The sequence below is a fragment of the Sebastes fasciatus genome, chromosome 12 (assembly GCF_043250625.1).
Source record: "Sebastes fasciatus isolate fSebFas1 chromosome 12, fSebFas1.pri, whole genome shotgun sequence".
Classification (NCBI taxonomy): Eukaryota; Metazoa; Chordata; class Actinopteri; order Perciformes; family Sebastidae; genus Sebastes; species Sebastes fasciatus.
In genome coordinates this window covers 8,697,475-8,713,285 of record NC_133806.1, presented here as the reverse complement: position 1 = coordinate 8,713,285, position 15,811 = coordinate 8,697,475, and the positions used below count along the sequence as shown (strand labels likewise).

The following is a 15,811-nucleotide window of genomic DNA, read 5'->3' as shown; positions in this document are numbered from 1 at the left end:
ATGTCGTCCATCTTTATATGGAGTTGATGGTATATCTCCTTGTTGTTGTTTTGTTTTCCTCTCTCAAGTATAAATAAAGGTTGAATGAATGTGTGTGTGTGTGTGTGTGTGTGTGTGTGTGTGTGTGTGTGTGTGTGTCTGTGTAAGCAGGGAGGCACATTTATGACAAGGATCTAAGAAGCTGCGTTCAAAGCCATGCAGAGTTCAGGGGGGAAAAAAGGGGGAGGCTACGCCGAGGAAAACACAGGATCCACAGAGGTCATGTTAAAAAGGTTTATTTCAACAACTGTCTGAATCTTGTTTGTTTATTCTCTGTTTGAAGTCCCAAAAAAGTACAAAAAAAAACAAAAAATACAAGTACATCAAAGGATTAGAAATCACATCAATGAAAACCAAGACACATTGTGTTGCTTCTTTTTAAATCAATCCAAGCAATTTTTTTTCCAATATTTATACATACTCACTGGATTAGTCAGACAAACATCAAAACCTCTCAGTAGCTTTATCTTAACTTTTTTTTTTTTTTTACAATGACGTTTTACGTACGTTTTAAACTTCTGTATGATTTCTTTCTTTTTACAAAATACACCAATGCAGGCAGGGGAAGGTGTGTTTATGTGTGTGTATACATATAAGCATGTTTATGTCTTCATCTTTTCACTGTGTGTGTGTGTGTGTGTGTGTGTGTGTGCTTCGATTGTGTGTGTGTGTGTGTGTGTGTGTGTGTGTGTGTGCATGTGTGCAAGATAAGAGAGATAAAGGAGAGTAGTGTGAAAGCAACAAGGGGGGCTGCGAAACAGGGGTGTGAGTGGATGTAGGAGGGGGTTGCAAGGTCGGCGGCAGGGTGAGGTCGGTGGGAGGGGGTTTACTCTCAGCAGGGGGCAGTGGCGGCGGCGGTGGTGGTGTACGTTTTTTTGCAGCGGCCCGGGCCGCTTGGTGGCAGTGTTGCCGTGTTGGAGACGGTCGCAGACTGGGTTGGTTCGCTGGTACGTTGGCAGGCTGGTTGGTTGGTTGGTTGACCGGTTAGGCGCACTCGGCAGCGGACGGGCTGAGAGCAGGGAGGGATTTGGGGGGGCTCCCGTTGCCGGCGCACCTTGTCGTTTTCGTCGTTTTCGTGTTGTCAGGTTGCTGGGGTGGTTTTGTTTTTGTTTTGTTTTCACATCATGTTGTTCTGCAGTGAGTTTACCTCCGAGGAGTTCTCCTCGCCCAGGACCTTGTGGTTCTCGTGTTTGGGGGTCAGAGAGTTGTGGATGTTGAGGGAGTCGTCCTCCTTGGGCGGGGCCTTCACCGGGTCCTCCAGCTTGTTCTGGGAATTAGGATCATCCTACCCAGGGAGGGGCGGGGCAGAAAGGACAGTTAGAACCACAGTTATCATGTTCAGGTGCAACTTTGACCCCGCCAATTGGTGGAAAACTTTACTTTTGAATTCTTTTTAAGAACTCTGCAGCAAATTCTGACCAAACCATCAGCACTGGATTCCCTCAAAGACCACGTTCATCTTTGTTAAAGGCAAAGAAAAACAGCCCTTTATCCCTTTATAAGGGATTATGTCCATATTGGACGATTCTGCACCTCACAAGTCAGCCCATTCTCACCCTCAGCTCGTCAAATACAGCCAATTGGGCAGCTACCCTTGGCATCGGAAACCAATGCACAGAGGAACACTTTAGCGTCTGTATGTGACGAACTGGGCTTTCAACTAACCCCAATGTAAACCCACCCACGGCGTTATTCGATGGTCGGAGCAAGTAGTATTAATAACGTGAGAGTCTGCTCAGGATTTTCAACCAGAAGACCGGTGTTTATGTCCTGTGTGAAACTAAAAGTAACGTTGACTTATTTTGTCACGTAAGTCGCTAGTCACGTGAGTTTCCTTCCCATTTCCTAACCCTAACTAAGTGGTTGTGTTGTCTAAACCTAACTTCCTGTGAAAACAGAAGTTTATTTTGAAAGGACACTATGCATGTAACAAGCGTATATTGACACACCGTCCCTGGTTCATCCAAAAGTAACACAAGAGGGGTACACCGTGAGTCGGTTTCCGATGCCGAGGGGCACTGAACAAGTGGCGGTATTTGACGAGTTGGGAATGAGAATGTGTTGTACAATTTACGTCCAACGCCAACATTCAGCACCAATTCAGGAAGTAGTCTGTCTCCTATGGAGCGAGGCAGATGGTAAAGGTCTGGTTTTCATGCAGAATACCAAAGTTCACATCTCGTCACAGCCCTGCAATTAACATTTATCATTTTATTAACCGTTTCCACAATGTTTCTCTAACATTAACGTTTTAGTTGCCTAACCCTAACCATACTGTAAACATTGTTTAATTACCATAACCATGTGCTTTTCCAAACCTTGTGCAGATATTGTAGAAAGCCAGAACTTTACGTACGTTAACATAAGACATAAAAATTGTTGTCAGTGAACGTAATCCAGTGTTTTGCAGAATCGTACAACATTGAAGTTCTGATATGGTTGAAGAAAACAAAGATGAACTCAGGCTCAATATGCTTTTGAAGAATCCCAGAGCTTTGGATTTGTCTTTTTATTTCATGCACTGCAATGTTCCACCACCATGCTTTAAAGGACCATACCAGTGTGTTCGCAAGTTTTAGCTCCTTAACTACAAATACTTTACCTAACTACAAATACCTTTTCAGAACACTCGCTTTACAGTTTTAGATTTTTGGATCTATTATTCCAGGTAGCTATTGGTTTCCATTAATTTCTGTACAGTGTGAAGGTTAATAAGCAGACTCTTGAAACTTGCTTGCATTTTGTAATTAAAGATGAAGGCCTTTTTCACAGCAGACATTAAGTACAACTTATCCTCATACAACAGTTCGTATGATATCTTACGAAAAAGTTATTCCTCCTTTTTCGTTCATTTTCCTATGAATGTCTAGACATACGTGTCAATTTCCACTCGTTACATGCATATAGTCTTTTCAAAATAAACTTCTGTTTTCAAAGGAAACAATTCCTTAGGTTATGTCAAGAATAATATAGTACATAGTATAGTTAGGTTTAGGAAAAGATCGTGGTTTGGCTTAAAATAACTCCAGAAATTCACCAAATCAAATAGATGATGATTAATAGTGTGTCACAACCCGGGTCAAGGCTCGACAAACCAAAATGTAATGATAAACTAAATGTAACAAAACCAAACAGGGTGGAAGCCAGGGGAGATAGACAGACTGACTGACTGCCACCGGCTTACATATAGTCTGGCAGCAAGAGCAGGTGAACTGAATCTCCATGATGACTGGACTCCGCCCTGCAGGCTCCTGGCTGGAGAGGGTCGTCACAAGTGTAACGCAAATGAATGCAGACTTGATGTTGCTCTGATGGGTTACACAACTCAAGCAAGTTTCAAGAGTCGGCTAACTTCAGATTTTCAAATTGTACAGCAAAGAACAGAAACCAGTGGATACCTGGAATAGTTGAAAATCCAACTTTCTAAAACAGAAGTATTGTTTGATGATGAGGTTCATTTGATTTGTAGTAAAAGAGCTAAAAACACTGATATGATCCTTTAGAGACTGCCGAAATGCAGAAAAAATACCATCAAATATTCAACAAAATCATTGTACTGTTGCTTCAAGCAAAACCAGTCTCAGTAGCAGCTGTTTCATTGGTTTGATAATCATCATGCTCGACTGGCATGTCATGTTTGGTTGAGGAGACAGTGAGGTGAGCTGCATGAGCGACATCCCCCCCCGCCCCTCTTCAAGCAACCCAGGAAGCACATGCACATCCACATGCAAGACCCTTACAATATGCCCCCGTGTGCAGCAATGATCGCTCATGCAGAACGCCCCGTCTCCTCCTGCTTCACCTCCTCCTTCGCATTTATTGTCCCAAAAACAAAAAACAAAGAGACAAATAAACCCTCCACTCTGGCTGATTATCTGTGGGTACCACCGTCATACATACCCAAGCAGTCACTGGGGGGGAAAAAACGGCGTGTTTTTAAGAGAGTTCAATTTAATTCATCTGAATTTAATTAAGGTCAGAGGGAACACATTGATTTGCGGAGTCCATTTTAGCTCTGTTTTTCCAGCCTCTTATCCCCATTAATATTGCATGGCATCATCGACCCTGCTGTGCCGAGGCATCCTGGGGGCGCCCGACTGCGCCTCTTCGTCACACACACACACAAGCTGATGGGATGGACACATTCATTCAGACACACAGGTTGGCAGATTCACACACAAACACACATCAAATCCCAGACCCTGAGGCCTGAGCCATTAACTAAACACACCCTAATTGAATGTTTGAATTCAATGGCACTTTTAGAAAGGAAGAGCAGTGAGAGCATTTACCCGCTGGCTGCTGGCCTAGATAGTAACTTCAGGCAGGACGTGTGGATACGTCACTTCCATGGTTACGGGATAGGGGCCCTCTGTCCTCCCGTCAGCGTGAAACTGGAAAATGTTTTTCGTTTGTTGGATTTCATTGTTGTGCATGGGTGGAGAGGGGGGAGGCGGGCGGGCAGTGGGTGGGAGGCACAGAGTCACGAGGACTTTAGAGCGGGTGTCATTTTGGGGGGAGTAGGAACAGAGATAAACAGGGTTCTGATGATGATGATGATGGAGGCACATGGACAGTTCCTGATGTCCTTTTAGTGGGCTGGTGAGAGAGGACTGTACGTTTGCTTTAAAGGAATACTTCACCCACAAATTACTCCCCCCGTGTTACATTGAATTCTTGAAGAAAACTTTGTTTTTCTCATATGCGGGGAGGAATTACAGCCTGGTCGCATGAAAAGGATTATTAATGACATGATATTGCGCAAGGCAAAAAACGTGCTATAAGAATGCCGTTCTTGCTTTTGGCGTGTCATTTGTACAGCATGTACTCCTGTACTGACTGCAATGTAAATGCATCTGCGTAAATATGCTACGCTCAGAGCTTGTAACGTAGAATAAAAAGCGAGAAAGACCGCTTATGGCGGGCGGAAGGGGAGGTGGATGGGTCCAACAAACACACACGTTTTTTATTATGTAAGTTATGTTTGTGACGTGTTTTCCTATGTGTTGTACTTCATTTTCTGTAATTATTTTAAACCCAACCATGATATTTTCCTAAACCTAAGTGAGTGGTTTTGTTGCCTAAACCTAACTGCGGACGTCACCATAGTTTTGTTGCGTGGCGTACAAATGACACGCAAAAAGGCTAAAATGCGTCCTCATGACATGACCTTGTAATGTCGTGGTATTTATACGCCTTCCTGTGAGATCGGGTTGGATAAACAAATGGTCATTTTCGGGGTGAAGTATTCCTTTAAGGTGCTACATGACCTACTTCAGCATCAGCAAAATTAATTTCATGTTAATTTAAAGATACTGGAAGAATTATCATTGCTGCTGAAAGGAGGTGCTGTTCTGTCCAGAGACACAACAGAAGCTTTTGGAATTTATACCAGATGGGAAAATACCTTTCCAACAGGTTAATGCACTTATTTGTAGATTTTATGTGATCAAAGTCTCTTTTAAATGATTGTGAGGGCAAAAACAGTGGTGAGTGTCTCTGGTTGGATTCAAAGTGCAGGCAGGTGTTTGTGTTTGTGTCTGTCAGTATTTTTCTTCAGATCTCGCTGCAGCTGATTAAATATGTTTTGAATTTACATTGTTTGAGAGTCAGTACATCTTGTGTGTTTGTTACGATTGGGCTCATAAACTTCAGATTAAAATATTTGTATTGGTATGTGTGTGTGTGTGTGTGTGAGAGAGAGAGTTAATATTAGCCTGTACGTGCTCCTCTCTCCGTTTGTGTGTTTACATACTTATTTGTGATTTGTTTGTGTTTACTGACTGTCTCTTTTCTCTGAGTATATACAGCATGTGTCTACATTTGTGTTTGCATTCAAGAGTGTCAGGTTTGTGTGCATGTCTGTGTTTGTATGGAGTGCAGAGGAATAAGGAGACAAGGAGGACTGGTCATTAGTTGACTTTCAACCAGGAGACCGGTGTTTGTGTCCCGTGTGAAACTAAAAGTAACATTGACTTATTTTGTCACGTCAGTCGTTAGTCACGTGACTCATTGGTATCGTCAGTCCCGTGAGTCACGTCAGTCGTTAGTCAGTAAAGTTAACGTCAACCAAAGAACGTATATTGCCATGAAGTGAAAATCTATTGTTCACTGAAACATCAGCGCCCATCCGCAAAGCTATGCTTCCGTCATTTTGGATTGAAAGCAACTAACGGATGCCAGTAAAACGTCCGCCTAAAAAGTGCCGTACAAAAGAAAAACTAAATTATTTCTATTCTATTGTCATATTCTACCGAAATGGCCTGTGTTGAAGAATAAAATATTATAAATAACCGCATAAAGGATCATATGATCATACTCAAATTAAAAGGACAATATACTTAGTTTTAAAATATACAGTTCTACTACATGCCTGTAGCTTTTGGATTTTAGGGTCAATTGAGTGTTGATCAGTCAGTCTGAGAGCAGATTCAGTCGATGGAAATTAAATTGTGGTAGAAATGCGGCCAGCTCTACCCGGTCAATTCATTTTCTGTGTTGAATTTATTTAGTATTGACAAGAAACAATTCCATTTCAGCGTTTGCTGCAGAGGAAACCGTGTGGCCGGAGTCTGCTGAATTACTGTGGAGGGAAGATTGAGGACAAGAGGGTTCAATCTACTGCAGTGAATGAAACACAAAGCGCTCTATTACTGCAGGGAAACATAAGTGCTTTTTGTGTTATTGTTCAGTGAGTGTGTATGTGTGTCTTGGCTGTATGCGAAATGTCTGTGTGCGCATGTTTTTTTACATGGTCATCTTTCTGTTTTTGTATGGTTCAATTTCTCTATAAATGCAGCATTTTGTGTGTGTGTGTGTGTGTGTGTGTGTGTGTGTGTGTGTGTCGGAGGAGGTGCGCCGTCTGTCTGGACGTGTAACAAGGTCCTCACAAGGTCAACAAGGTTTCCTGCCAATGCAGTTTTTTTATGTCTGTTTGTGATTGGGATTGGATTTTACCTCAGGCTCTGCATCTTTAATGTGTGTTAAAGGGCGATTTCACACAATTTTCATGGTTTTACCTCGGCTTGCATGTAAAGGCCTTTACACACCGGGGGCGTGACGAATAAACAACGTCTGCGAATATTTCACATCAAAACTTTTCATACCGGCAGTGATGCAAATTTGCGACAGTTGTAACACTTGTTCAATAAAATGTTTGAATAGATTCACGCAGACAGATGACCAACTACCGGGATCCTATTGACCCAGCACAGCGTCTGGCAGTCTGTCTGAGCTAAATTATTATGTAGCATAAACTACTATATGCTATTTTATTGAGTTTCCTTTTAAGCAAAATGCTCTGAGTGAATTTGCCTCTGGTAAACAGTTACACAGTGTATATGTGTTGGGCTTTTATTGTGAATGAATGGTAGGGGTGGATCTGGTCTGCGCTGCTTTTGTCAACGTTCAAAGGAGGAATAAAGTTTGCCGTCTTGGTTTGGACTACTGTGCCTCCGTGTTGTTGTACACTATAGTGTACGTTTTGAATGTGCAAGTTCCGCACAACGTGATTGGTTGATGCCTTTATTCGCTGTACGAAAGTTCAGAAAAATCAACCTTGTAACAAAAAATGTTTTGCTGGCAAATTAGTCGAAATGCAATTAGTTCCTTAAAAGGTTCTTAGTTCCGGGGGTAAGTTCCTGCGGTGGAAACAGGGCTATAATCACACGCAAAAGAATGCCCCAGTGTGTACAGGCCTTAACTCTGTGTCTTTTTGGGTGACGGGTTTCATTGCAAACACAAACTGGATCAAGTACAGGTTCATTTTACACAGTTTTTTTAAGCATAAATTAATAATCTTTCTGCACTTGTTTGCTTCCATTATAAACATCAACTGGAGCTCATATACTCTCTTTTATATATTTACTAAATGTCTGCCAGAAAGTGTTGGTAAACCGGATTTCATACGTTTAGTTAGGTAATGAAGTACGTTAACAGGTGACTTTTTGTGTGTGTGGATCTGTCTCTTTTCATGTTTTCCTGACTGATGATATACTTTTTGTTTTTATTTTGTTTTTGGTGAGAGGGGGTACGATTGATCCACTGAGAGTTGAGAGAGGGTGATTGACAGGGCCACAGTAACAATGAGAGAGCTGTTTGGGAAGGTGAGAGAGGGGGTCGGGACTATCTGACATTTGGGATTTGGTCTTACCTCACAGTCGGACTCCTCTTTGGTCTTACACTCCCAGGTGTATCTGCTCATGGTTTTCTGAGGGGAGGGGGATGGGGCAAAGGGTTATACTCCTCAAAACCATACAAGGCATCCTCAGAGAAAGACAGGCAGAGACGGACAGAGAGAGAGAGAGAGAGGACTGATCGAAAGAGGACAGAAAGAGAGAGGACGAGTGGGAGACGATACAGAGAGATTAGAGGAGGCAGACAGGAAGAGATAGAAGCAGACAGATAAAATAGACAGAGAGAGATTGAGTGTTGGAGACAGAGACCAACAGTAGGAGAGACTTCCTCTCAGACGTCAGCTGATATTCCCAGCTGGCTACAGTATCTCTGAGGTAGACACCGACTCTGCTCAAACACAGACTCTCTGGTGCTGTTATTCTGTATTAGCACAGTAAATACAGGTTTGGATATTTCTGGTGAGGTTCCCCACCGTCGTGACACAGACACTGGGCTATTAGTGTGGAAGGGAATTGAGGTTATTTGATTTATTAGTGGGTGTGTTTTGAGGGGAAATTGTTGAGTTGGTATGCCTTTTGGTTTGGGGAAGCCTACTATGTATGTCTAAGTGAGTTTTGTATGTGGTTGGAACATGTGTTAGAGAATAAACCTGGGTTGAATAGTAGTTGGAAATCTGTTCTGTTTGTTTTAGGCTAAATGGATGGACACACAGCGGTAGAGTGTGCCTCATATGGACCCTTGCAAAAACACACAGTCCGCTAGTGATCGCAGAGTGGTGCAACAGAGTGATGCTTCTTTTTTTTGCAAACAATCTTAAACAGAATACAGACACCGGCAAATAAAGTAGCCAAACTTAATTTCGATATTTTAAAAAGTTACTGGAATGGTACTGGAATTAATGTTAATCGGTTACTGCTAATATGTTACCAGTGAAAGCAGTGTCAACTAAAAATGAGAATACAGCTACGCAAATGTTCTGCATATTACTTTTTGCTAATAAAAAAAAAAGCAAGACAACAGATTTGTTAACAGATTATTTTAGTCTCAGAGTTTAGCAAATTTGGAGATTTTTCCAACCTGAAACCAGATCCAAATAGGTAAACCACGTATCAGAACCAACCCTATTTGTTACTTAAAGGTACCCTGTGCAGTTTCCATGTAAACAAAGTTCACATTCACTGTTTCTCACCAAACAAACAGAGTATCCTTGATGCCTAACAAACACGCTGAGTGCATTTTTTTCCCTCATTTAACATTTGCAAAGCTGATTGGTAATGATTTTTTTGAAACCTGCATGGTTTGTTAGCTTGCAGTCTTCCCTGCCTTTTCTGGCGCATTACTGCCACCGAAAGTCAATCAGTGACATGGTAGCGTAGATATGTATAGAGAGGCGAACTCCCGCCCCTTCTGGTGGTCCACCATGGGACCTTATTTTGGAAAAATATGAACGGCAGTCAACGGGGAGAGACAAATATTTGTTTGATACCGTTTGAATTGCCTCATGGCGTAGTGTGCAGGCGTTACCTTTTTCTTTACTGACGCTGTTCTGATAGCCTCGCACCTATTACGTGATGTGCATATAATTAATCATCTTCATCCCATTTGAATTGCACCATGAATTAAACACGTTTGCCAATTTAACAGATAATTTTGCATGTCAAGAAAGTCGCAGTTTGTTGTGCAACTGTTGAAGTGTCAGACTGTGAAAATACGTAATTAGAAAGACTACACATCCTAAAGTCACGTATAGTGACGTCTCTCTCACTGAAGCTAAGATGCCTGTGTGTTTCGTACCGGGACGTACTCACACCAGCAACGGGTCTCGCTCGTTCCTTCGCTTCCCGGCTGATAAAAGGGGAGGGACTTGGCCTCTCTATTGACTTGCACAAATGCTCGATGCCTGCATGTGCATTCCCCGTGCAAAACTTCACCAGGGTACCTTTAAGTGTGCTAAAACAAACCATTTAAAGCATTTCCAAATACTATTCAATCCAGTGGAGGAGAGGGGATTTGGGGGATTGTGATATGTAGGTGGTGTTGAGTTAGGAAGTTGACATTTTAGAGATATTGTTAAGGAGATGATGATAGATGGGTTTTTTATCACTCTTTTGGGATTTCTTGTCTGTAAGGTAGTGAAAATGGTATTTGGCTGTGGTTAAAATGAGACACTTGTCTAAAACTGTTCAGCTAGGATGAAAAAGATGAGCGTTATAGAGATACGACTAGTTGCTGTAGGTTTACAAGGGAACAAAACTACTGATGGAGTTGTTAGAGGGTGGTACCACATCTTAAAAAGACTCAAATGAAAACAAAACAAACTACCTCGGTTGTAGCACTAGAACTACCCATGCTGCTACAACGATGGCATAGCCGCCACTAGCTACCCATGCGTCAGTTAGCGAGGCACCTGTCGGCTCTCTGCTGCCGCCTGCAGGCAGCCGCGGGGCGTTGCATCTCAGATGTTTATCCTGATAACCCACGACCATTTCTCACAAAAAGTCCCACACCTTTAGCTTACCTGTTTGTGACACCAATCCTTCCCCTGCCTCCCCCCAAAGAAAAGAGATTAAACCAATTATAACAGTCCCTCCCACCTCCACCCCCACCCACCCACCCACTTTCAGGATAAACAAGTAAAGCAGACATTGTGTTATTACAGATTTGTAAACAGATAGCGAAGCAGAGCTGCAGTGGCTGACATGGCCACCGGGTGGCGCATGTTAGCGACAGAGCAGAAAATGCCATGACACACTGATGCAAGAGGTGATCAGAGAGAGAGCAGGTTAGAAAGAGACGGGGAGGGGAGGGGTCGCAGCGAAGGATTGTGGGAGTTCTCTCTTAAAGGGGGCAAGTTAAAGCCAGGGCGGTTTTGTTATAGCTGCACTGTGGGGACCGTCCATAAATGTTCAGTCTGCATGGTTTCAGGGGGAATTTAACCTCTAACCTCGGCTGTGTTTGTGCCCTGAGCTGATTCATGCTGCATCTTCTCTTTGTCAGTATGCAATTAAGCGTTTCTTGGATGTCGTTCAGTGAAAATTAATTGCTGGGGTGTTGTGTAACATGCCTAAAATAATAAGTTATGGCTTAAGACTTGGTTTTTACAGACATTCTCACCTCTACATGAACTCTCTTTACTTTTTGTTATCTCTTATGTGTTTGTGTGTGTTGCCGTCACCTTTATAATAGGATCAATAAGCAATAAACCAGGGGAACTAAATCAATAAGACTTGACAGCCATCGTGTTGCCATGGTAACATGCTGCAGGGGCTCAGACACTGCTTGCACCTGTGGCATTTTATATATAGGCCTATGTATATATAGGGTGCTACAGGAATGAGTCCCAGAACCCTGATATGAGTTAGCATTTCAGCCCTTCCTGTTCCCTTGTCTGGAAGTCAATGGGCTTTTTAAATGGGTTTTTAGTTAGATGCCTGAAATAAGGTCTGTGTTTGACACAAGCTAAAGAGATTTAAAAATGTTTTTCTACGACATACAATACACCAATAAATATCCCACTCGTGAATTTTTGTGTCTTAAAAAAGGCGGTTGCTAACAAGTGGCTAAACGAAACTACTTAATGTCATCAAGCCGACTTGTCCGCCTTTACAGCCTCGTTGTGTATACTCACGACCGTGGTGCAGTTTGTTCGTTTATATGTACTTGTATGTGTGATATCAATTCTGGCAGCCAACAACAAAGCAAGATGACGGTTTTGATGTATAACTTTAGCCCACTACTCTGAGTTGATTCGTGTTTGCCTCCAGTCTTTCCTTTGTTTTGCCTCCAGCTAACACTGTGACGTAATCATGACATCGTCTGTAAAAGGGTTTATATGTATACTGTATATATTCTAGTAGTGATTTGTGGTAAATTGGCTAAACTACTACCCTGAAAATATATAAAGATCTAGGCTATAGATTGAAAAGGTTCTGTGGAAGAGTTCTGAAGAAGGTTTATAAAACGGTACAAAAACACAATCAAAATGCATGACAGTCCTGTCTAGAATGTGTATGCCTCTATGTGCATCCTGTAGTTTTTCCTTCTCAACCCTTTGGATTCATATTCGCCCCCTTGAGAAAACTCCCACTGTCCTTCCTCGCACGTCGACCCCCGCCCATCCCCCTCCTTAGCGTTGCACACCTCGGAGTATCTGAGAATACTCATGCCCATGCATTAGGAGGGGAGTCAGGGGGCCCGGGCAGGATTTGCGGGGGAGATGCAGAAAAAGGGGTGAGAGAGAGAGGCGAGAACCACGTTACCTGACAGATAATGTTATCATAGTAAGCCAATGCACGGGCATGAGGGACGTTAGGAGGGGTGTCGCACAGTTTCCTTACATTTGGGTGGGAGCCCTCAGCGATGGTGGACAGCGAGAAATTATCATTGTGCTGCTCCGATGAAGGTCGGTACTTACTGCTGGGTGTCGGAGGATGGAGGGGGGGAAGGGGTGGAGAGGAAGATGGGTGAAAGGTGGAGCAAAATAAATATGGTATGAGGAGGAACAGAGTTTGAGGGAAATGGTTGGAGAAGAGGTAACAGAGAGGAAAGAAATAAAGAGATTGTGAGGAAGTGAAGAGAAGGAGGAAAAGATTGAGATGATATTGAGAGGTGAAGGAAACGATGATGAGAGGAGGGGAAAGATGTCGGGAAAAAGGAGGAGAGAAGATGTGGAGAAATTAAGATCAGTTTTGTTTGGAAATTTAGAGAGAAGCAAGGAGGTGGGAGATGGAAATGTAAAGTAAGAGAAGAATAAAGGACATTTAGGAGAACGAGGCAAGGAAGATGGAAAACAGAGGATTGCATGAGAAGAGAGACAAGCCAAGGGAAAAAGGAGGAGGGTACAGAGAGTCCAGATAATGAAAAAGAGTTGTGGAAAGATAATAAGAGTACACAACAATTTGAGAATTTGAAAAGGATCAAAGAAGAGGAAAAGGAAGAGGGAGGAAGAGATGGGTGGACAAAGTGTCATTTACAGGAGGTGATCCAGAAGGTGCGAGCAGGAGAAAAAAGACAAGTCGAGCAAAGACGAGGAAGATGAAAACAGACAAATGGAGAGACGGCGAAACAAAATGGAACAAACAGAGAAGAAAGAGGACAAACGGGGCAAGAAAAAGGAAATATTTAGGACAAAGATTACATTGTTGAAGGAAAGACAGACAGAAAGAAAAAAAGGAGTGGGGAGGAAAAAAAAGCAAGAAAGCAGCATTAGTCAGACAGAAAGTTTACGTCTTCTGTTTGTCAATCGGCAAACAGAAGAAAAAAAACAAAACATTTTGTCTGTGATGCAACAAACTGAGAATAACATGTTTCATTTTTGTTCATCAGATTTACCTGGATCTCCCTCGAGTCGTCACAGAGGCTAAACTTTGACTCACATTTGACCCAGTATCTAACAGGGAGGCACCAGGGAGACAAAAACAGACTGTTTCTGCTTTAAACAACACACAGGTTTTGATTCTAATTGTCTACAAAGACATACACTCCTCTCTAATGATATATGAACTTAATCTACCAGACCTGATATGATGTCAGGTCTGGTAGTTTCCAGGTAGACTATGCAACCAATGTGTCTAGGGACTACAGATTACAGATTAGTTCACCTAAAATAGTTGTGGAAATAAACACTGAAACATTGCATGAACCTGCTGAAAGCATTCAACAATAATTTTCTGCCCCAAGAAGTGAGTAACATGCCCATTTTGGCATTTGCACAAATTAAATATCCACCGCTTTTTAGCATTTTCAGTTAATGGAACGCTCTACCAGATGAAAACACAAACAAATTACACAAAAATAAATCTTTGGCTAAAAAAAATTAACCGACTCTGCACTTACTCTGCATTGTATTAGTTTTTATAGTGCACACCTTCCCTTGTTTTTAACTTAATATGAACGTATAGTGTGATTAGTGATGCTGTGCATAATTTAGTACTTTCTATCCTGTGGTTTAGTTTTGCATGTTTATAACTGTCACCAGGGACATGCAGATGTCCAAAGCAAATAAGCGGATTTCCCCAAAAATGGCGAGCTATTTCTTTAAGTTGACTTTAAGATAACTCTGGAATGACACATCAAATAGCACATTATCTGTTTAACATTGCTCACAGTCCCTTACAAATACCTAAAATAAAAGCATAATAATCACATCAACTAGGATGAGATATTACTCGACACAGATAAACACAGACTTCCCTTTCATCTTGTCGGGGAAGCGGTAAACTTTGGGAGTTCCCTTTTGACTGAACTCTTTGAATTTCATCCTCTTTATTCTTTCTTCTTTCGACTCCGACTTGTCAAAGTGAAGAGATGTTTGTCTCGGGGACCAAATGAAATGCTAACTTTGACAAGAGTGTCACAGTTTTGTCTCCTCTCTCTCACACAAATCTTCCTTCTCATATATGAAACGACTTGTCATTTGCCCCGCACCCAAACCTTTACTCTCGCTGTGTTTTTCCTTCTCATCTCTTCACTCCCCCGTCATATCCATAGTTAAAGAGGCTGTGATCTACTTCCTGCCAAAAAGCACCCGACTCTCTGATCCTCATGCGAGCTTCCGTATTTATATTTCATGAACGCCGTGACAGGACAATCAAAGACGAGGTTATGATGAGAGAGAGACAGACAGAGATAATGTTCTCCTATCATCACTTGTGATCTCAATGTCTAGCACCAGAAACCAGCTGTGGACCTCTCACTCTGCTTTATTTATGTGGATACAAGTCAAGTCAATTTTATCTCTATGGCGTCAAATCACAACAGAAGTTATCTAATGACACATTTCATAGAGTAGGTCTAGACCGTACGCTTTAATTTACAGAGATCCAACATTCCTCCATGAGCAAGCATTTGGGCGACAGCGGGAAGAACGTCCCTCTAGGAAGAAACCTCAAACAGAACCGGGCTCTAAGTGGGCGGCCATCTGCCTCGACCGATACAAGTTACCAAGAAATAGTCCCACGCATCGTATCATTTGTCAGTCCGTGGACCCAGTGTGGCTACCAACACAATGAGCTGCGGTAAAACAACGCAGGCAAAAAAACTTGAACTACAACGCAACAACATCATCTGTCAAGATGCTGCGTTAGCCAATTAAATACCTACAAGCACACGTCTGGTAGATTAATTTGTAGTGCTGCATTTGCAATTGTCGAGATGAAAGATAACATATTTGAGGACCATGCATACACAAAGCTTTATATCAATTTGACAAAAAGAATGTGTGTGCACATTTCGGAGTTTCATGCATCATGGCCCCAGACACCAAATACTGCTTTGCAACTCTTTCTGTAACTTTCATAACTGTTCTCCCAATAACAATGACAGCAAAACATCCAACTTTAAAGGGCGGGTCCATCTGCATTCTGTTTTTTTTTTTTTTTTTTTAAATGGAAACACCCACTCGGTGACGTAAGTAAGCTAATCAAAGCTAATCAATAATGAATAATAATAATAATCTGAAGTGGGGTTGTATGTATACTCCCGTGTTCTACGAGGTAAAATTACTGTTTATGTGAATGTAGTCTGGTGGCTTTGAAGAGAGGCGATATACTGTATAAGCTTCAGTTCCACATCGGGATGGGCTGTCTGATGGCGAGGTAATCGATTGACAGCCCCAATTTGAACCCAAACCATGATC

The 15,811-nt window shown here is 42.1% G+C and overlaps 1 protein-coding gene across 10 annotated transcripts in view; it reads right to left on the bottom strand.

Annotated features, from left to right (window-relative positions):
• Positions 1-259: 259 nt before the first annotated feature.
• cspg5a (chondroitin sulfate proteoglycan 5a) overlaps positions 260-15,811 on the bottom strand; it is a 60,770-nt gene continuing 45,218 nt past the window's right edge. Inside the window, exons 4-7 of one of the 10 annotated variants that reach the window (XM_074652993.1) lie at positions 12,513-12,591; positions 8,192-8,248; positions 4,332-4,433; positions 1,184-1,324 (exon numbers count right to left, since the gene is read on the bottom strand). In XM_074652993.1, the coding sequence (XP_074509094.1) occupies positions 4,347-4,433; positions 8,192-8,248; positions 12,513-12,591 (223 nt within the window). In that variant the 3' untranslated portion in view covers positions 1,184-1,324; positions 4,332-4,346. Of the gene's footprint in view, positions 1,325-4,331; positions 4,434-8,191; positions 8,249-12,434; positions 12,592-13,506; positions 13,565-15,811 lie in introns of those variants that run through there. The other 9 variants (XM_074652991.1, XM_074652990.1, XM_074652994.1 and 6 more) reach the window with 9 other exon arrangements.